This window comes from Salmo trutta, chromosome 14 (assembly GCF_901001165.1).
Source record: "Salmo trutta chromosome 14, fSalTru1.1, whole genome shotgun sequence".
NCBI lineage: Eukaryota > Metazoa > Chordata > Actinopteri > Salmoniformes > Salmonidae > Salmo > Salmo trutta.
The window spans coordinates 49,561,410-49,583,288 of record NC_042970.1 but is presented as its reverse complement, the minus strand read 5'-3'; the positions used below and the strand labels follow the sequence as shown (position 1 = coordinate 49,583,288).

The 21,879-nt window shown below is 40.4% G+C and overlaps 1 protein-coding gene across 1 annotated transcript; it reads left to right on the top strand.

The window, feature by feature from the left end:
* Positions 1-10,940: 10,940 nt before the first annotated feature.
* On the top strand, positions 10,941-18,682 carry LOC115208316 (twist-related protein 2). The gene is made up of 2 exons (XM_029776268.1): positions 10,941-12,295; positions 17,351-18,682. The coding sequence occupies exon 1, from the start codon at positions 11,321-11,323 to the stop codon at positions 11,924-11,926; it is 606 nt and encodes a 201-aa protein (XP_029632128.1). The 5' UTR covers positions 10,941-11,320; the 3' UTR covers positions 11,927-12,295; positions 17,351-18,682.
* The last annotated feature ends 3,197 nt before the right edge of the window (positions 18,683-21,879 follow it).

Sequence of the window (21,879 nt, the reverse complement as noted above, 5' to 3'; positions counted from 1 at the left end):
AAAATAATTAGGCAGCATCTTGCCGCACAGCTGGGTCTGGCCACAACGCCTCGTCCACATCACAGGCAATATCTTCCCTTGCCAGACATCGAGGGAAGAAGCGCCTTGAGTGCCTTATCCATCCCTGAATTGCACCCACATCAATCTCATCACATGCCTCTTCCATAGCCTGCACAAGAGGCATGCGCACAAAGGGCTGCCGGTCGTATACCTTCCACCGCCATGCCGAAAAGAACCCTTCTATGGGGTTCAGAAATGGTGAGTATGGTGGGAGGTATTGCACGAGAAATGGTGGGTGGTCAGCAAACCAGTTTTGGACTGGGGCTGCACGATGAAAGCTCACGTTGCCCCATACTACAACGTACCGGGTTCTTTGATGGTCTGCATCATTCATACGCTCTGGTGGTATGAGAATGTTGTGGAGTCTGTCCAGAAATGTGAGAATATGGGCTGTGTTGTATGGTCCAAGGTTGGCATGACGGTGGAGGACACCATGCGTATTGGAGATGGCAGCGCACATTGTGATGTTCCCACCACGTTGGCCAAGAACATCAATAATGGCTGTGGCCAATGACGTTTCTCCCCCTTCTTCTGGTCTTTGCTAGGTTGAACCCAGCCTTATCTATAAAGATGAACTCATGTGGGATTGCATGAGCATCCATTTCCAGTACTCCCTGAAAACAAAGAACAAAAGCAGTCAATATGGTGTTATCCAGTACACTGGGAAACAATGTTGCGTGTAGTGTACTGCAGTCAATATTGTACTTACATCCACATATGCTCGTCTGACCTCTTTGTTTCTTTGAGAGTTTCTCTCAAACCGCACCTTATAAAGTTGTTTCATTATGATTTGGTTTCGCTTGAGAATGCGAGCCAATGTGGACAGACTGACTCGTTGAATGTTGTTGAATATGGTGTTGTCTTGGATGATGTGGCTTTGAATTTCTCGTAATCTGATTTCATTATTTTCCAAAACCAAGTTTACAATGGCAGCTTCCTGTACCCCGGTGAACATTTGGCCCCTTCCTCCACCATGGTTGCGTCTCTCAGTCCTTTAGAAAAACAAAAAAACAAAAATATAGGGCTTGGACAATGCAGCCTAAAGATATTTCCCCCACAGTAGAGTAAATTCTACAGGAAATGTGTGCAGTTAGTGTATGACATCAGCCATTCATGAAGTAAACAGGTGTCACCCAACTGATACACTATGACATGGGGTGTACTACATAGTGTGAAAGAAATTTTGGTTACATACCTGTACTCCAGTCTAAATGTCCAGATGACACAGGTGACAGTAAAACGGCTCAAGTTGGGCTGCACTCTCTGTCCAGCCTCTCGCATTGTCAGCCCATGGTTGATGACATGATCAACTAAGGTTGCTCTGATTTCATTTGAAAGTTGTTGTCTTCTTTGGCCATGAACTCCTCTACCAGCTCTGCCCCTACCTCTCACTCTTCCTCCCCCTCTCATTCTCACCCTCCCTCTTCCTCTTCCTCTCTCTGCAACGGCTTCCATTGTTGTTGTAAAACAAAAGGTGCTCACCTGTGGTCTTTTCATAGTGCTTACTTCCTGATTGAAGTGGTAACAGTTAACCATTGAAGTGTTTGGCCAGGTGGCACATGTATTGGCCAATTAGCTCATGTAGTGTCATTTTGAATGGCAGTGTTTTGAAATGGCAAACATGTGACTTTATGTCAGATTGTTGTGTCTTATGCAGAGAACCGTGTGCAGTGCATTTAAAAAGTGCCATTTTGAATTGCAAAATGTGTGTAAAGCAGAAAATGTGTTTAGACTTTTGGAGACTTGAGAAGAGGTTTTGCTCTCTGTGGGTCGGTTTAAATAATTGTGCTGTGCATGTCATTTTAGTGTGTTAGCAATTGGAAAAAACTGTAACAGCGCAAACAGTTGAGTGGGGCAGCTCCAGCAGGGCAGAAATCTGACAAACTTACTTGTTGGAAAGATGGCATCCTATGACGGTGCCACGTTTAAAGTCACTGAGCTCTTTAGTAAGGCCATTCTACTGCCAATGATAGTCTATGGAGATTGCATGGCTCTGTGCTCAATTTTATACACCTGTCAGCAACAGGTGTGGCTGAAATAGCCAAATCCACTTATTTGAAGGGGTGTCCACATTCAGATGCATTATAGGACTTCTCATGGACAAACTTTATTAAACAACATTATAAAGGCTAATACATGGTTATAGCAATTTATAAAGCATTATAGCTTCAAGCTGTTATATACCTGCAGGCTGTTACCCAGTGCTAAAGTAAAAGTAAAGTGTCACTCATATTATTGTCTAATAAAAATGAATTTAATTCTGCCACCTACAAACCCCAAATTTAGCACCTGTATGTATTTTGGTGGTTGTAGTTTAGTTACCATGGTAATGTTTCTCAGATGGAATCTATGAGGGGACTAGGGTTAGAGTGTCTGGGGAGCCCAGTGTGTTTTTTTGAGGGAAGGAAACATTGTCGTTTTTATTTAGCCAGGTCAGCAGGCTAGAGACAGACCCCGGCATTAGAGTGGGATTTACACTGAGGCAGCCATTTTCCAACTCACTCAGCCCACATTATAAAAGAAAACACCCTATAGCACTGCAGGCAACAGTAAACGCTCGGGCAATAACCTGCGCTTTGAAGTTAGGCAATTATTCAAATCCATCCACATTTTTATTTTGCCCCCTCAAAGGGGAGGTGGGAGGATGCAAGGAGTTTTGGTGTATGATTTGGTTAAGACATGTGTATGATAAAAGGGACTTTGAAGTTCATATGAAAAATATGTAAATGACATGTTGGTTACCTCTGTTGAGGTGATTGACGCAACAGATGCAAACGCTGATAGATTGCCAATAACTTTTTTAATATAGTTTAAAAAAAAAATTTGATTACCATAACAGGAAAGCAGTGTGAGTGAAACTAGCACATAGCTCTACCAATTATTTAATTAAATATCTTCAACTTTGATCCTTTATAAGAGACCATTTTGCTGCCCTCATGCTACTTCCCTCATTCTACTCTTTTGTTTTAACAGGATTCTTGTTGGTACTTATATATTTATTGCATTACATTGGTTTGTTTGCAAGCCCTCAGAGTCACGTTGTATAAAGGTAATTGCAATGTTGTGGTTAAGTAGCCATAGCAACATTTTTTTTTTTTTATCTTGCTTGTTATAACATTTTACATTAAGACACTGAAAAACAATCCTCATTACTTTCTATTGAACGAGTCGTAGGGGTTGGACCAAAAGCCCGTCCTATTAAGTTTATGCTGTAGGCAGTAAAATGTGTGTGTCTTTGTGTGGTATGTAAAGGGGAGGGGGGGGGGGACTCCTTTCCAGCAAAATCAAGGAAGGAAGTCATCTAAGACTTAACTGGCAGAAATAATGAAATTGAAAAAAGTAGAGGAAACTTGAAAAATGCAGGAATATTTCAAATTTCCTGTTTGGAAAAAAAATAACAAAGGTAAAAGGTAAAACCTTTGCGTGTCATTTCACACTACACATCTTAATCAAATGTATTCAAATAATTTTTCATAATCTGATATTTGATATTTTTTTATTTGATATATTCAAATTATATATTCATTTTGTCAGACATACTTAAAATACATTGGTAAATGCCAAACAGCAATTGCACCTAAAATATTGATGGGCGGCATATGACCTATGCATAAAGTAAAGTGATTAATTCTTCATTATAATACAGTACAGATGGGACAGTCACAGTAGGCTTTACCTGTTCACCTTTTCTTGTTCTTATAACTTCATCATATGGTAACATCTATATAGGAGGTCGTATAGCATTTATAAGGCCATATCCACATGATACCATATGTACAGTATATACTGCCTTCTATATAAGGTGAACACATTTTGAAGTTTATCTTTATAACCGTCTAAATATGAACAAGACCTTATTTTCTATATTGGTTATGTGTATTTAAAGTAGGCCTACATCTGTGTGACAACGATATCCATTGTTGCACTTTGCATACAGGAAAAAACGGCTATTAGGAAAATACCCATTCAGCCTCAAACATACTTTGGTTCCTGAGTATTTATAAAAAAGAAAGTATAAAAAAAATACGTGAATGAAAGCGAACATCTTGATTTAGTAGAGAACCAGATGGCTGCTTTGACATTAAAAAGGCGCTTTGGCATTTTGGAGAAGGCAGTTTCGGAATGATTTCCGAGGAACTTCCGCAAAACGCAGTACAAAGCCCACAGATATTTAAGCAATATCCATTGCAATTTACTGTTTTATTTACAAACTGAAACATATGTCTCTGGACCTTTGGCTTCTTTTCCCTTTTCCCCACTCTCTTTCTTCTTCCTCTCTTTTACTGCTAAACCCTCTCTCTCTCTCCCCCCCCCCCCCCCCCCTCTTTCTTTATAAGTAACATCAGGTGATTAACCCCTTCACTTGGCAGCAGTACAGTAGGATGGCCGACCTTCAGGTTCAATCAATGTTTGCCTCTCCGACTCTTTTGTTTTCTGTGTTGCTTCGCCCATGGACCACAGAACCTTGCATCTGAAACATTTTAGGAGACACATATTTGCCGTTTTAGAGCACAAAGGGATATGCCATGGCAGGGGCAGGCGTTTGAAGTGGCTTCATAGGGAGAACCAGTACCAGAACACGTAGCCGAACATAACTTTCGTAAGGTAATCTAATCTAATGGAAAAGGGGGATTGATTTGACTTTAAAGTATTACGCTTTGAAGCTAGCTACAGAGTTATGTTGATATTTCTAATGCAATTGCTCTGTTCTACGAATGGTGGTACACAGGGCCTGGTCAGACACATCTTCTGGGTTCACTCTAATGCGTTAGATGTCTTCGGATTGAAATGAATTTTCCTCATGCCCAGTTGGTGCAATGTGTGATCCACCCACTCATCAATGCATTCTGACTCCTTGAGGGGTAGCAATAGATCACTATCCAATCACCCCCTCCACTGTAATGTCTGTGATCTAAGGTTACCTCAGTTGGATGCACCATCCAGAGACATTCCCATCTATCAGATGATGGGATATTTCTTAGAAGGGCCCAGCACTGGTTTTGTCACACCGTTAAGATAGAAACCTAAGTAAATCTTGTTCTAAATCTCGATTTTCTGCATATTAATAGCAATGGGCAATGCTAGCTGGCTTAATGTGCTGTACATCAATTAGTGATAGGGCACTTGTTCAGTCTACGTTCATTTTGTGACAAGTGTGAAAGGAGTTAGCAATGCTAATCTAGCTAAGGCTAGCTTTCACTACATAGTTCTGCTTGGCTGTGATTTGGAATGAGCTATGCTAACCTAGCCTAGCCTAACGTGCTCTATATAGTTCTGCTTGGCTGTGAACTCCGCTGGGACTGTTTGTAATGTGCCATGGATGGACCCTGGGACTTAAACACTGTAATCAGAGCCAGCGCAGGATATTGGCTAAATTACACATGAAAGCAGGGACATTTAAGGGAAGCTTAAGTGCTAAATATTATTATAAATTATAGCCTAATATAGGGAGATAAGTCTCAGGCAAACTGGAATAACACAGGTTAGCACGCAGAAGTGGAGAAAAAACCCCGCTTTTAAAGCAGGATTTTTCTTTTTATCTGCCTCAACAGAAAAATACTTTCCGGTGATTCCTTGCTCTGTCCACACACACAAAATGCGGCATAGCGACAAACTGTGTGTGTGTGTGTTTTCAAAAGACCAGATTTGCCATAAGAATACATGGATTTCATTTCATTAGCCATCAAAAAGAAAAGTGGAGGAAAAATCTATTTTGCTGGCTGTTGAAGTGAATAAAAGTGCCCCAGACCTGCATCTCTCCCAGCTTCAAACCTCTCAACCCCTCATCACTACTTATACTCTATATCTATATACATCACCATTCGCCCTCTGTTCACCACCCCCGTCCTTCACCGCCATGCACCCTCACTCTCCACCCACCCCCCTCTCAGTCGATACCCCACAGGATGTCCTGCGCTACAGGGGGAAATGGGTCCCAGATGTCTGCTTGTGTCCCATGGGCTCCAGAGGAGGGATGGAGCAGCAGCGGTAGGAGGGAGGGATGGGTAGGGGGAATGGGGTGAGCGAACTTTTAAGGTGAGAAGTTTGGTGAAGAGTATATTCTCGGACTCATTTTCAAAGGAAACTACATTACTCAATGCTTACATATTATGAGATCGACATGCCATCGATCAGTTGTCTCTCCTCTGAATTTTCTAAGAACTTTACAGGAAGGCAGTAATTGAATTGACAGTATTATGGGTTTAAGAAACATTTTTTTCTTCGTTGCTCAAAAACTTCAAAAGTCCGTCCTCATTCAACATACGCATTCCTCAGTACAGTATTTCAGTACTATGGATCAGTTCGGACTAAACCATATGTGCCAAACTTAAAGTGGACATTACGATTGCCTGTGCTCCTCTTTGATATCGAAGCCATCTCTATATACAGTGGGGGCCGAAATTGTTTGAAAATAAATACTTCAAATACTGAGGTATATTGTATGCAAAAAATAATAATATTTTATGCTAATACAATTGCTCAGATAAATAGATTTTTTCAAAAAGGTAGGGGTGAAAATTATTGACACCCTTAAAGATTCTTATAAATAAAGTAGTCAACAAACTCTACAAACTTTTTGGAGGAATTTGCTTTTTGTTTTGGTTGTGTTTCAGATTATCTTATGTCCAATAGAAATGCATTATAAATAATGTATTTTGGAGTCACTTTTATTGTAAATAGGAATATAATGTTTCTAAACACATACATTAATATGGATGCTACCATGATTACAGATATTCCTGAATGAATTGTGAATAATGATGAGTGAGAAATTACAGAGGGTCAAAGATCATACCCCCAAGACATGCTAACCTCCCCTGTTATTTATTGTCTATGTTTATAAGAATATTTAGGGGTGTCAATAAAAAATGTATTACTTGTTAAACAAAATCTCTTTCTCTGAGTAATTGTATTAGTATAAAATAATATCATTTCCCAATTTTTTGGAGCATACAATATAGCTCAGTATTTGAATTTTTTTATTTTTTACAGTCATTATTGCTCATCTTTATCAAGGGTGTCAATCATTTCAGACCCCACTGTATATCCTTTTGATATGGTGCAGTCTATTTGCACCTACAGGAGAGGTTCATTATTACCCCCCGAAAATAAAAGTCAAAAGAGAAACGGGCCGGAGTGTTTAGTGAAACATTATGTAGAGACTCTGACAAGGAAATGAAATGTGCAACATCAATCAGCCTATGAGGACGGAGATCAAACGGCCCTCCACACTCCTGCATCTGGTTCTGTTTGGACTGGCCTTTCTTTTTTCTCTTTCCCTCCTTTCTTTCTTCTCTCTTTTCCCTTCCTTTATTCCTCTCCCATTCTCTGTCCCTCTCTTTCTTTTCTCCCTCTGTTCTGCGCGAGGGGTGCGTGTTCCATGCTGTTCCTGTTAGGCTGTCGTTCGCTCATTCTTTCCATGATGGTGGCATGGAGGCATGCTCGGCTAAGGTAAGCAACCCCAAGGTTAGCCCTGGACGGCCCAACACAACAATGGGCTACGTGTCCCTCTTCACAAATCCACTGTCTCCACCCGGAGGTTGGAGCCAATTTACATCTAATTCCAGGGAATTGACCTGGGAATTTCGGTTGAAAATGTTAAAGGGCCTGTTGTGTAAATAAGACCTGTTACAATTCCAGTGTGATGTTCACTTTGGCAACAATGCATTATTAGCATGTATAAACCTTTATAATCTCTTATAATAAGGCTATGTCAGATTACATATCAACATTTCAACAGACTGAAATTGGCTGGTATATAGTCAGGATCAATATGAGATTATTATAAGACATTATAAGGGGGGGTCATACATGATCATAACAAGTCTTACATTGCATTTGAACGGCATCATAATGCATTATACCTACATGCTAATGCACAGTGTTACCTCCACTTCAATACCTTAGCTGCTGGAATTCCTATTCTGAGTTGATTGAAGTTGAGTGGAGTTGATCCCAGCTCTCTTCAATACCCCCAAATTAAACGTACCCTTTGCAATCACAGAGTTCACTAACCCCTCTACAAAACCTCTCTCGAATTGTCTATCTTTCTTTAAGTCCTGCTATAAAACTGTCATAACACAAATATAACATCTGTCATAACCTAAAATTACAATTCCTATAATTTACTAGAAGTAACTATTCATGTCTACTGATATATTTGAAATCCACGAGAAGGCATACAGAACTATGTTCATTGTCAAGATTTGAAATGGTGGGTTCTTTCTCATTCTCTTATTGAACTTTTTGCTATCAACAGCTGTAACTACGGACAATGTTGCGTATTCTTTATTTCTCATCCACGGTAAGAATTACTTTTGTATTATGATAGAAGACAGCTGTTCTAAGCTAATGTAACACATTTATAAGTTTGACTCTTGCAGAATTCGAGAGTAATGTTCCAGTATTTTAAATGAGCAATGGGAAATCTTCAGGATTGCACCTTTACTGATGAGTAACATCACTGTCATGCATGAAACGGTAAACCTATGCAACAGTTGGTTTTAATGCATATTATTGTCATATTATGTAATTTTGTAATTTTTTATTTAACCTTTATTTAACTAGGAAAGTCAGTTAAGGACAAATTCTTATTTTCAATGACGGCCTAGGAACAGTGGGTTAACTGCCTTGTTCAGGGGCAGAACGACAGATTTTTACCTTGTCAGCTTTGGGATTCAATCCAGCAACCTTTCGGTTACTGGCACAACGCCTTAACCACTAGGCTACCTGCCCCCCCCCCCCCCCCCAAAAAAAAGCAGTATACAGAAAATAGTCATCCTATTTGTTTTAGTTTCAGTAGATATAGATCCTTGACATATTGACAATTCTATGTGTGTGTGCGTGCGTTTCTACGTGCATTTGTATGAGTGTGTGTGTTGTCCCTTGTGGTGTGGCCCTGCAAGCCCAGATGTGTGTTCCCCTGGGTTACTGGTGTGGAGAGAGAACATGTGTCTACTTCACCAGAGGGCATGGATGCAAAATTAGCAGCCCTCTCACCTTACTGGTCACAGGGTCAGAGCTTATACAGGGTCAGAGCTGGGCCATCCCCATGGCTACATCTCTCCCATATAGTGATTGCAGTGGATAATACATGGAGATCAAATTACTTAAATGGAGACACCCATTCTAGTTATTCTATTTCTATGGGATAATGATGGGAATATTAATACAGTAGATTTACCTGTCTGTTTTGAAAAATTATTTAGGAATTCATATTTTGACTGATCTTAATGCACTTTTGATTTACTAGGTTGTGTGGCATATTTTCTATTTTTATACTGAGAAAATGTATATTCTCTGTGGCGGTATGGTATTAAGGTGTAAAGGTCATGAACAGGCAAAATCATGTTTAATGAAATTGGATGATACTTGAAGGAAACCAGATCAAAGTATGAAGACCAAGGTATGAAAAATGACTGTTGCTTCTACACTGATAAAGTTTGATCATAAAGTTACTGGTCTCCTCCCCCATGTCAAACACTTGGATTCATAATTAAGGTGACATCACCTTGACTCTCATTTTAATACACCAATGTTAACATTAAATTCTCTTACCTAATTTAAATAAGTGCCGCCTTGAAACCAACATCGGAGAAGGCGTGTTTGCAGAGGGGCGCGGTTTAAATAGCTAAATAGCTACTCTACTCATGCCAAAATTTGACTGCAGGGAGTCAACAAATATAATAAAAATTGACCCTATTCATCTATGGCAAAGATACTTATATGTTTCAGCTTTCATCTGGGTCTGGTGTTAGATAGTTACAGGCTAGCTAGGTCTTCAGACAGCATGGGACAAAGGGGGGGGGTCTTTCAAAACTCAGACGCAGTTGTCAAGTCAACACATCCGTCAGTGCTGCTATGAACCGCATCACAAGAGACATGTTAAACGGGAGGTGTAGAAAACCTACATATAACTGATGCAATTTCAATGTTTTTTGAGTTGCTTTGTGTACCACCACATTTGCTTGAGATGATTTTACTGCAAGACTGCTCACTGCATCCAAGTTGCTTGACATTTCAAAGAGCTGTCAGTCGAGGCAAGCTCCCGCCCACTCAGTATTTTCACAATGACTGTTCAGGACTTTTCAAATAATAATAACAGTTGTTTTTTTTAAGCTTGTGTGAGTTGTCTTGGTGAAATTTCTATTTAGGTAATTTTGTAAACAGAAACGCAAGATCACAACGTTTATGTGAAAATCCGTCTAAAGATATTAATCCACATGTTATTTTCCCCGACTGGCACTGAGGAGTGACCCTTGGCTCGAGGGCTATGTTTTTATAGTATCATGTGATAGATATTAACTATGGCACACAAATATTAGGGAGATCACTTTGACACACTTAATAAATAACACCTAATCCTATATCTTTTTTATTGAAAACTGTGGTCCTTGAGATATCACGCATAAAATGTTTTCAGTGTAAACTTAGTTTTAGGCATTAAATCGACTTAATCTTCACCTACCAAAGCATTCACATGTAAGCATATTCATGCAGTACTAACACAATGGCTTTTATCGTCCCCCTTAATCAACAAAGAAAATGTTTCATGTCTTTGAAGTTGAAGTGCATAACAGACCTATGAGTCTCAAAGCATGTAATTAATTGATGAGAAGAGAGACAAGAGACAAACAGACAAGCGGGTGCAGGAGGAAGCCAGGAGTGCTCCAGCAGCAGAAATCTGGAACCTATAAAGACGTGGACAACTTCAGCCGCTTTAACAAGGCCTCTCGCAATTGGCTGAGAAGGCTACTTACCCCCTTTTAAGCCATCCACCAACCTCAAGCTCACTTCCTGCTTCCAAACCACACCCATAGAAGCCGGTGCTGGCCAATCGCAGCTGCCCGCAGGCCCAGAGTTTGCGGGCGAGTATAAAGGGACAGGAGTTAGCCCAGCAAAGCAGATGGTTTGTTGTTGTTCTGCATGCAGGTTGAGGAGATGGGAAACTGTAGGTGAGGAATTCAGCAAAGAGACACAGGGAGAGACAGAAGTTTTGACTGGGAGTAAAGCCAAAACCTATGGATCTTCAACAGATTGCAGATTAGAAGCGTGAAGTGTATCGGCCTCATTCTTCTTGGTTTCACTGGAGGAAGAAGACTTCTAGGCCTTTGACTCTCTATCAGAACTTCCTGGGATAACGGTTGTCCCACACGGCTATCTGAAGAAGAGAAAAGACAGGGAAAGAGAGAAATAAAGTGCAAAAACCACCCTGCCTCGGAAGGGGAAGAAGGACGGTGGTCCTAAGAGGGAGGAGGAGATGCGCGAGGAGGTGTCCTGCGCCAACTCCCCCGAGGGGGGGCTGGGGGCCAGCGAGGAGGAGCTGGAGAGGGGTTCCAAGAAGAGCGGGCAAACAGGGGGCCGAAAACGGGTGCCGTACCACAAGAAAGACAATCTGGGTCGGGCCGAGGAGAGGGCCGTTGTCAGCGGGAGCCCCAACAGCCTAGTTCCGTCGGGGCCCAAGCGGCAGAAGAAGCAACAGAACTCCCCCACGGCAGTGGTGTGTGTGGCCCCGTCCTCGCTGGGCTCCAGCGGCCTCGGCTTAGGCTCGGGCGGCGAGCCCTTCGAGGACCTGCACACGCAGCGAGTGATCGCCAACGTGCGCGAGCGCCAGCGTACGCAGTCGCTGAATGACGCCTTCGCCTCACTGCGCAAGATCATTCCCACGCTGCCATCGGACAAGCTGAGCAAGATTCAGATCCTGAAGCTAGCGTCGCGCTACATCGACTTCCTCTACCAGGTACTGCAGAGCGATGAGATGGACGCCAAGCTGGCCAGCTGCAACTACCTGGCCCACGAACGGCTCAGCTATGCCTTTTCCGTCTGGAGGATGGAGGGCGCCTGGGCCATGTCGGCCAGCCACTAGTGTCCCCTATCTGTCCTGCTCTACCCATCCTGTTCTGTCCTAACCCCACTATCTCTGTCCTCCACCTAAGCCACTATCTCTGCCCCCTCTTGTAACCCCTAACCCACTATCGATGTAACCCCTAAAGCCACCATCTCTGTCCTCCTTTAAGCCATTATCTCTGCCCCTCCTTTTATCCACAACCCAGAGTCACTGTTTACTCCCCAACCTTTTTACCCGTTCTGTCCCAACGAGTCACCCACCTATCCACTGCCCCATCACTCCCACCATACCCGTTCACCATTCGACCTTGCCCCTCCCCTTCCACCTCAAATGCCCCCTGACAATGTAGCCCCTAACTCCACAAGCGTCTACAGTGCACCCCTGCAGGTATGTATAAAAACATGCGCGCACACACACACACACACACACACACACACACACACACACACACACACACACACACACACACACACACACACACACACACACACACACGTGTCACATATGGCCAAACAGCCAGGCCTGTGGTTTCCCAAAAGTATCTTAAGTATATTGTTAAAACCTTGGCAGGAGCGTCGTTAAATCTGTGAACTGTTATTATTATTTTTTTCAGATTTACCATGTTATACCTTAACTTTGAAGTTTTTTTTGTGAACATGAATGACAACAATGATGAGAGCATGTGTTATCATTCAATACACAGGTTCGATAAATGAACACATATGACATATTTGTGCATGAAAGTAATGTAAATATGCCTTTTCTAATTACATTTAACCAACCAAGTGGCCCTTAGGGTGATTCACAATGCAGGATAGTTAGCAAGCTAACCTTTGTAAACATTGCCAAACAAATCAGGATTTCCGACTCCAGCATGTTTACAAAAGCGAGTTTTCTGTAATGTTCAGATATTGATTTGCATCTTCCTCCAAGGAAAGCTGTTTTTATTTGTTTTGATTCAAGTTTAGTTACATTAAGTGGTAAGTGGGAATGAGTAGGAAATAGTACATGTTGTTTTTGATTTAATATGGCAGAAATGTGCGCAATAGATAAAAAGGTATAGCCTATTCCTAATCGATTAGTGGGTAAATGTATTTGATAAATATCAGACTGTCACATGTCCATTGCAGTTGTGCGTGAGTGCATGCACATCTCTGTATGTTGGTAACTATTGTATAACTTTTAAAAAATTATATATTTTTTAACATAATAAAAAGTAACAACATAGTTCAAACAGAATGACAAATTATGAAATAAGAGTATTTGTATACTAGCCTAAATGACAAATTATAACACCTAGTAATGTGGGATCATAATTACAATATACAATATTTTATTTCAACATATGGTGTGCAGTTTGACAATTTTGACAAGATGACAAACATAAAAAAAATACTATTTTCATTCATATCAAATTATTTATATACAGTAATTATAGTATAACAATTGTCTTCTTTTATCATAGAATGTATTATCAATCAAATTGGCTAAACATTAAAACAATAATATTTCAGTTACACAAATATGTTGCTACCAAATGTCGTATGTCATGAAAAAAGCATTTGAATGAAAAAATGTAATATGTAACAAATTATCATAACACGGAATCATTTTACACTTTTTGACATAAATATTTAGCTATCTGTCTTGGTGTACTCTTAAGATAAGAAAAGAGAATGCCTGAAAATCAATTTTCTGTTTTACATAATAGTTAAACCTTATACCAGCCATAACAAATACCAGTAGCCCACTACCTGAAAATCAAATTATTGTTATAGTAACAATATAACACTTTAATTGCGCAAATATATATATATATATATATATATATATATATATATATATATATATATATATAACATCATAGAACATTTTCAACAACAAAAAATTGTTAAGTACATCAATGATCGTTGAATGGGTTCGTTTGTGTTTACCATGTTACCATGTTGTACTTTTTAAGTATTTTTATCCAGAGCCTTATCTAACATACCTCAGGCAGACTAGACCAGAGGAAACAGAAACTGGGGTCCTGCACAGGTATATCAGGCGAAATAAAGAGAGGGAAAGGGAAGGAAAGAGAAAAAGCAGCTCTCCCTCCCTCTCTCTCTCTCCTTTTCTCCCCTGCAGCCTTGCCCTTTCTCCTCCAGGATCTTGTATCCAGTGTCGTGCAATCAGGCCCTGCCGGGTCCCAGACAAGCAGGAACCTTTAGATTGGAAACAGTTGTGAGGCATTAGGAAGGTGTATGTGCCAAGGGAGAGTTTGATGGTGTGTGTGTGCGTGAGCCAATGTATATATATGTGTGTGTGTGTGTGTGTGTGTGTGTGTGTGTGTGTGTGTGTGTGTGTGTGTGTGTGTGTGTGTGTCTTGTTTACGTGGAGTTTTGATGTGTTTGTGTATCACTGTGTGTAGCCTATGCACTGGTATGTGTGTACTTGTGTGTTTATCATGTGTGTGTGTGTGTGTGTGTGTGTGTGTCACACGCGCATGTGTGTGTGTGTGTGTGTGCACATACATACATGTGCGTGAGTGCATGCCATTTCTTCGATATTATCTGACTTTGTTATCTGTCTTTCCTCTCAGTCTCTTGAAAAATCACAAAGTAAACTTTGCGGAATTGGCGGACACTCACTCTTCTGAACGCAGATAAGAATCTACAAGATAAGCGTTAATTAAAAGATAAAAGATGAGTGTGGGCTAACTGAAAAGCCTATCAGATAACCAGGAAGACAGGATGAAAAAGGAGAGGTAGGAGAGAATGACGAGCCAAAGAAAGGATGATGTGGTGCAGAGAGCAGAGGTAATCCATCAGAAGCCAAACTCATGTAAACCTGGACTAGGCTGTCAAGGGAGAGCAGCACAGCAAAGGCAAAGCTGTAGAACCCCTAACCCTAATCCTAACCCTAACCCAGCGTTTCCCAATCTTGGTCCTGGGGACCCCAAGGGGTGCACGCTTTAGTTGTTGCCCTCACACTACACAGCTGATTCAAATAATCAAACCAGAGAAATGTCCCCACTTTTCAGAATTGTCCTTGTTTTACTATCCTTGTGAGGACTTCTGATCCATGTGCAGTCTCCAGGTGTTCCCCTTACATTACTATAAAATCCTCGACGGCCTCAAACGCCAGACTTTGAGAGTTCAACCACTGTGGTTGGAAACCCAAACCCTACATGTGGATGAGATTGTCCTTGAAGAGAAGCATAGCCATTACCTGCTGTTCTGCTTTCTAACGTTATCCACTCACCTGTGGACAGTTAAATGAACTGAAATGGACAACTGAAATGGACAACTGAAATGGACAACTGAAATGGACAGTGTCAGTATAAGGAAGACCTAAAATGGTTGTAATTGATTCTGCTTTTAACATATCGGGGATAAAGAAGAATAAAGTGGAAAAAATAGAAATTCCTTCCTAAATGAAATGTGTATGTGCGTATTTGTGTACGTTCACAGTATGCTCCTGGTGTGTGCACGAAGCATATTTTTTTGTGTGCAACAAGTGTTCGGATAAGGTGTGTGTTTATGTGAGTGGTGCATCTTGGATGCATTTGTGTGGCTGTTTTATGAGGATGTGCGTGTTGTTGGTTGCATGTGTGTGTAGCATGTGGCGTGTATTTATACGGATGTGTGTGTTGTTGGGCGCATATGTGTGTATTGCATTTGTGTGTATTTAAGCGGATATGTGCGTTACTGGGTGTATGCATGTGTGTAAAAATGTGGATCTGTGTGTTGCGTGTGTGTGTGTGTGTGTGTGTGTGTGTGTGTGTGTGTGTGTGTGTGTGTGTGTGTGTGTGTGTGTAGCTGTGATTTAGAATAGACTGCTGTGTTTAACCTGGCAACAACAAGCTCCACTCTGTTTATCCTCCAATTAAAGGGCTGTCACTGTTCTTCCCTCTGCCAGAACCTCTGGCTTTGCATGTGTTTGAGTGGGTTGCAGTTCCTTTGGACTGATCTTGGACCAGTCCAAAGTAACATGTGCATGTGTTTTGGGGTTTCCATTTTCACATTGGATCTGATCTCAAACCAGCTGTTATAGGTCCTCTGTGGCACATCTGCTTTTTTTAAGAGCTTCAGAGCCTTGCAAACAGGCCGGTGGTTCCAAGAGTTGTGGGCTTCTGATACTCATCTTTATTTTTAGGGGTTTGAACTTTGAGCTGATGCTAGAGCAGGTGCTGTGTGGATGGATGTGTGAGCATGGGCTGGGCTCTTCCAACAGCTGTAGTGCGTATGTAGTGTACGTAGTGCACCCCTGAGTTATACACTTTGGGTTTGACACGTATGCAGGAGCAGAGAACAAACCAAGTGGGAGTGTGTAGAAACAATAGACCATATTAAGATATTGGTCTAATGCAAAGGGAGGTATGATATAGCTCTTCATCTATTATCAATACAGTGTTACAGACCATGTCAGGCAATAGGCAACAAAACAATATACATCATCCATGTGTTAAAGGTATAGTTCAGCGAAATTGCATATTTAGATAGGAAACACGTATCTAAATGATATAATATCGCTGAACTACCCCTTTAAGTTATTGTACACACAGGTTTAACATGAGTAGGCTTCTGCCTTAGAAGCGTTGCAGATGAGGTCAATGCGGCGTAGGAAGACTAAAACGCTCCTGTGCAAGTGCGTGTGCATGTTTGAGCCTAAAACGGCATCAGTTGCTCCTTTGTAAATCAGCCGCACTTAACTTTTCATTTTGGTAGAAAGGGAGATAAACAAATGCCAAGGAGGCTCTACAGGATAGCTATTGTTACTCTGCCCAAATGCAGGCAGTAGAATGGGATCTACTGTACTTTTGTTCAAAGTGACGCTAAGATCACACCACTTGTTATTCGCTGCTGTAGCGTACCCCCATTTGGTATACCGAGTAAACAAGTCATTCCTAGCAATTAGTGCATTATGACGTAAGCACAGCCATCTGAAAGAGGACACCCACAAACACACATGCTTACTGGGCAGCTTTCTCTCTCTTGTCTTTTGTCCCTCTTCCCTTTCACTCTTCCTCGCTCTTATCTTTCTCTCTCAGCATGAAAAGAAACACTGTAATTACAGACAATTGGGAACACTCCAGATGGAATATTGGCTTGTTTAAACAAGAGAAAGAGCAGAAGTTTAGCGCTGTGGGCTTTTTTTTTACACTATGTGAGAAGAATTAACTTTGTTTGCCGGTTTATGTGTTTGTTTGGGACAACGACTTGCACGCACGACACATTAACGACTTCTCTGCGGATTTTCGCTCTCAGATATTATTTTCCTATACTGACAAAATGTACACATCCATGTCGGTTTCTTCAGTAAAACAAATGTAAAAAAAAAAGCTTTTTTTTTTTGCATCAGGTTGTGTGGTTGAATGAGGCTGAAATATGAGGTATAAAACCGTAAAACCAAGATAGAAACTGTTGTTCACGCAGTCTATTTTTCTTTCTCTTTTTTTAGGAAGGACGCCAAATGGATGGACTCATCTCCCTCTCTTAAAAAGGTCTGTTCCTGTCGAACCAGTAGTTCCCCCCGCTATACCCTTATCTCTCCTTCTTTGGAAGCCCTGCCCCACAGACATGGGCATTGGACCGGACACATGCTTTGGTTTAAGGACAGATATCCAGTCGACTCTCCTTTTGCAGCCTGACAGACAGTATGATAATGCCAACATACATTATGTGACAAACTTCAGAACTGAAGTGAGGAGGATACTTAAGGGTCACATGATGAACTTTCTGTACGTTAAAAACTGTCACTGAGGCATGACGATGATCTGCCATTTTTATGCCACTTCAAAGACTCTTTAAAAGAGGAAGATTCTTTGACAACTGAGATGACTTATGATCGTGATCATTGCAATGATGATCATCATAAGGATGCCAAAGTAATCGATAGCTGGTGGTCCCAGCCCAATGAATGTTTACAGCAAAGATGCTTATAAGCTTTAGGCTTTCAACCTCAAATGTATAGGTAGGAAAAGTCAAAGAAGCCTGACACACATTTTCAGCAGTTGTATAAACTAATCTGCTTGATTTCTGTTGCCTTGTACATGTGTTTCTCTGTTGCATTATTTCCCTTCATAGCGAATGGATTTAGCATGTGCATATGCATTTTACATTATAATGACTTTATATTAGAGTAATTAAGCAATAATCTATGCAGGCAACCTGAGTAATGAGTAATGCACACAGTTTTGTAGCATGCACAGATTATGGATAGATTAGACATAGTGGATAGATTCCACTAAGGTCTTTCTGATATATTGTTATTTGTCTGTAGGATTTAAGTATGAAAACGTGATATGCAAAACAACAATGAAATAATACATTAGAAAAAGAGTAACAGATAAACATATTGTTGTACATTGTAGAAGTAACGGTCTAGTAGTTTTAAATGCAAGATGAGAGGAAAATATAGTTTGAATATTGTAAGTTTAGTAATTCCTCAGGATTTCTCTTTAAGATAGTACTATGCACATACTGTAATACACTATCAGTAAATTGAGAATGTATTAAGAATGGAAAACAGTGCCATGTACTTTTTAAAAACATTTGATAAATTCAGATATTGTGCTACTGGGTATTGTTAGGTCGTGGCAATGTTATCTGATATACTGTCGCCAGAAAATGTAGTTTGTCATTATCTTTTCATGCTAATGCCCAGCTGTAGTTCTCTTAGAAGATTTTTTTTGTCTCCAGCTTTTCATTACATGAGCTCCTGTGGAAAATAATAATAAATGCTGTTTTAATAAAATACCACTGAAATAGTCTGAAAAAGCAAATTTTCAAAGACACTTTGCATCTTTCTGTCTCATAGAAACTTGTCTAACACTGTGAACATATTGACAGTGTAGTATGTATAACAAAGAGTACATGGATAGGCAAGACAATGCCTTATATGTTATATCTTATAAAATAAGATACAAAAGAAGGGGATAGCAATACCCTTTGTATTTGGACACTGCGAGGGAGGATCCAAGATTTTTGTCAAAATGTGTGTTACATTACAAAGTCATGTGTTTTTATATTACCAAAATAGCTGAGTGATTGGTGTAAGTAAAATATTGCCCAATATTTCAAACATTATTGAAAGGATACAAAATATACACTTCAGAAAAAAACTATGTTAAGAACTTAGTTACCCTTTTATTGAGGAAAACAGTTTATAGAAAAAAATTGAGAAAAAAACAAAAATACAACATTATTTTTTACTGTACAGGTACAAAGTACAAACCAATAAAGACAAACAGTGAGAAAAAAATCCCTATCTAATCTCGACTTGGCTTGTTTTCTAAATTAAGATTCAGTTCAATAAAGCTTCCTTTCTATAGGTTTGTCAGTATAATTCAAAGCACAGGATGTCTGTATTTGGTCTCAGTAGCTATCGACAACATCAATAACCAACCACTCAGAGGAAGAGCAATAATTCAAATTAAGACAATTAAAGGGATTGTTGATTCTCAAAAAATAGATTTACATTTACAGAACATAAATATTCTCAGAAGAATTGAATTAAACCGGAAATAAACCACAATAAAATATGAAATAGAACCCCTCTGATAAAGATATCAACAATGTATTTGTGGTGGCCATTTTGTTCTACTTGATCATAGTCAAATGTATTATTTCATTCTCAATGATGTCATTTTCACATTGTCAATGTAATTAATATCATACATATATTGCAGGGTCTTGTCATGTACACTCTTAGAAAAAAAGGTCCTATCTAGAACCTAAAAGGCTGTCCCCATAGGAGAAGTCTTTGAAGAACCCTTTTTGGTTTCAAGCAGAACATTTTTGGGTTCCATGTAGAACCATTTCCACAGAGGGTCCTACATTGAACCCAAAAGGGTTCTACCTGGAACCAAAAAGGGTTCTACCTGGAATCAAAAATAGTTACCCTATGGGGACAACCAAATAACCCTTTTAGAACCCTTTTTCTAAGAGTGTAAGGTCTTGGTTGTATAACGTATATTATACAGCACCATTATAAACTATCACATGATAGTTCAAATTATTCTGTAGCACCATCATATTTTCATAAAACACAATACATAAGCACAGCACTGCAAAGGAATTAAAAGGACAACATAGAAATGTATTACATCATTATCTCATGGAAAGGGCTAACAAGAAATGTAAGCAGTTTTTAATCTTTCTTTGGTGATATTTAGCTGCAAAATCTCCGTTTAGATACAATTACTATCAGGAATTCACAAGAATCTTTGAAGTTATGCTCAGAGGCCCTACCAGTTCACGACTGGCATATTGTTCAAATAAGACTTTTAAGCTTTTATTTCTCTCAACCTGTGTCCAATTGTTCTACATGGATAGTCAACTAGCTCAACAAGCTAACTCCGACGGCTAAATGCTAACTGTCCAACAGCACTTTGGTCCAGGAACAAAAATCATTGACTGTTTTTGTAAATAGAGTGGTTTCAGATGTGAACAAATCCTAGTTCACCTGCCTTTTATATTTGTAGAAAAGTAAGTATCAAGAAATACAGCCTATAGATATATAAAATAGAGCAGGAATGTCAATCAATCCACATATTAAAACACTGGTCTTTGTGAAATCACAACAGAACAACAATAAAAAAAACAATCAATCCACATGTTAAAACACTGGTCTTTGTGAAATCACAACAGAACAACAATTTAAAAAAAAGGCATCGCCAGAGTGGAATACACGTAAAAAATAGGTCATTTTACTAAAGCACAATTCCAATACTTAAGACATCGTAAGTGCATTTCTTTTTTGTGAGTCCGGTGTTGTCTACATACAACTTTTAAGTGCCATCCATAATGAAATAACTAATTTATAGTAACTGATCTGAAGTCCATTCAACTGTTTTAATAATCTGCGTTAAACCCAGCATCATTATTATAATATATATATTTTTAACCTTATGTTAACACTCGCAAGCTGCCAGCCCAGACAGCATACCAATCTGCCTCCTCAGTGCATGCACAGACCAGCTGGCTGGAGTGTTTACAGACATAAGTCTGTTGTCCCCACTTGCTTCAAGATGTCCACCATTTTCCTGTACCCAAGCAAGCTAAGGTAACTGAACTAAATGACTATCGCCCCGTAGCACTCACCTCTGTCATCATGAAGTATTTTGAGAGTCTCGTCAAGGACCATATCACTTCCACCTTACCCGACACCCGAGACCAATTACAATTTGCATACCACCCTAAAAAGATACACGGATGATGTGATCGCCGTTGCACTGCACACCGCCCTATCCCACGTGAACAAGAGGAATACCTATGTGAGAATGTTGTTTATCGACTACAGCTCTGCTTTCAACACCATAGTGCCCTCCAAGCTTGTCACTAAGCTCAGTGCCCTGGGTCTGAACTCCTCCCTGTGCAACTGGGTCCTAGACTTCCTGATGGGCCGACCCCAGATGGAGAGGGTAGGCAACAACACCACTGCCACGCTGATCCTCAACAGGGGCCCCTCAGGGGTGTGTGCTCAGCCCCCTCCTGTATTCCCTGTTCACCTATGACTGTGTCTATACACAACTCCAACAATCATTGAGTTTCCTGACAACACGACAGTGGTAGGACTGATTACCAACAATGACGAGAGCTTACAGAAAAGAGCTTAGAGTCCTGGTGGAGTGGTGCCAGGAAAATAACCTCTCCCTCAATGTAAAAAAAAACAAAGGAGCTGATCGTGGACTATAGGAGACAGAAGAGGGAGCACACCCCCATCCACATTGACGGGGCCGCATTTGAGAGGGTCAAAAGCTTCAAGTTTTTTGGCATACACATCACTGAGGACCTGAAATGGTCCCACCACACCGACACCATAGTGAAGAAGGCGCAACCGCACCTCTTCAATCTCAGGCGGCTGAAGAAAATCAGCACTTCTACAGATGCACCATTGAGAGCATTCTGTCGGGGTGCATAACCGCCTGGTATGGCACCTGCACCGCCCTCAACTACATGGCTCTCCAGAGGTTGGTGTAGTCAGCC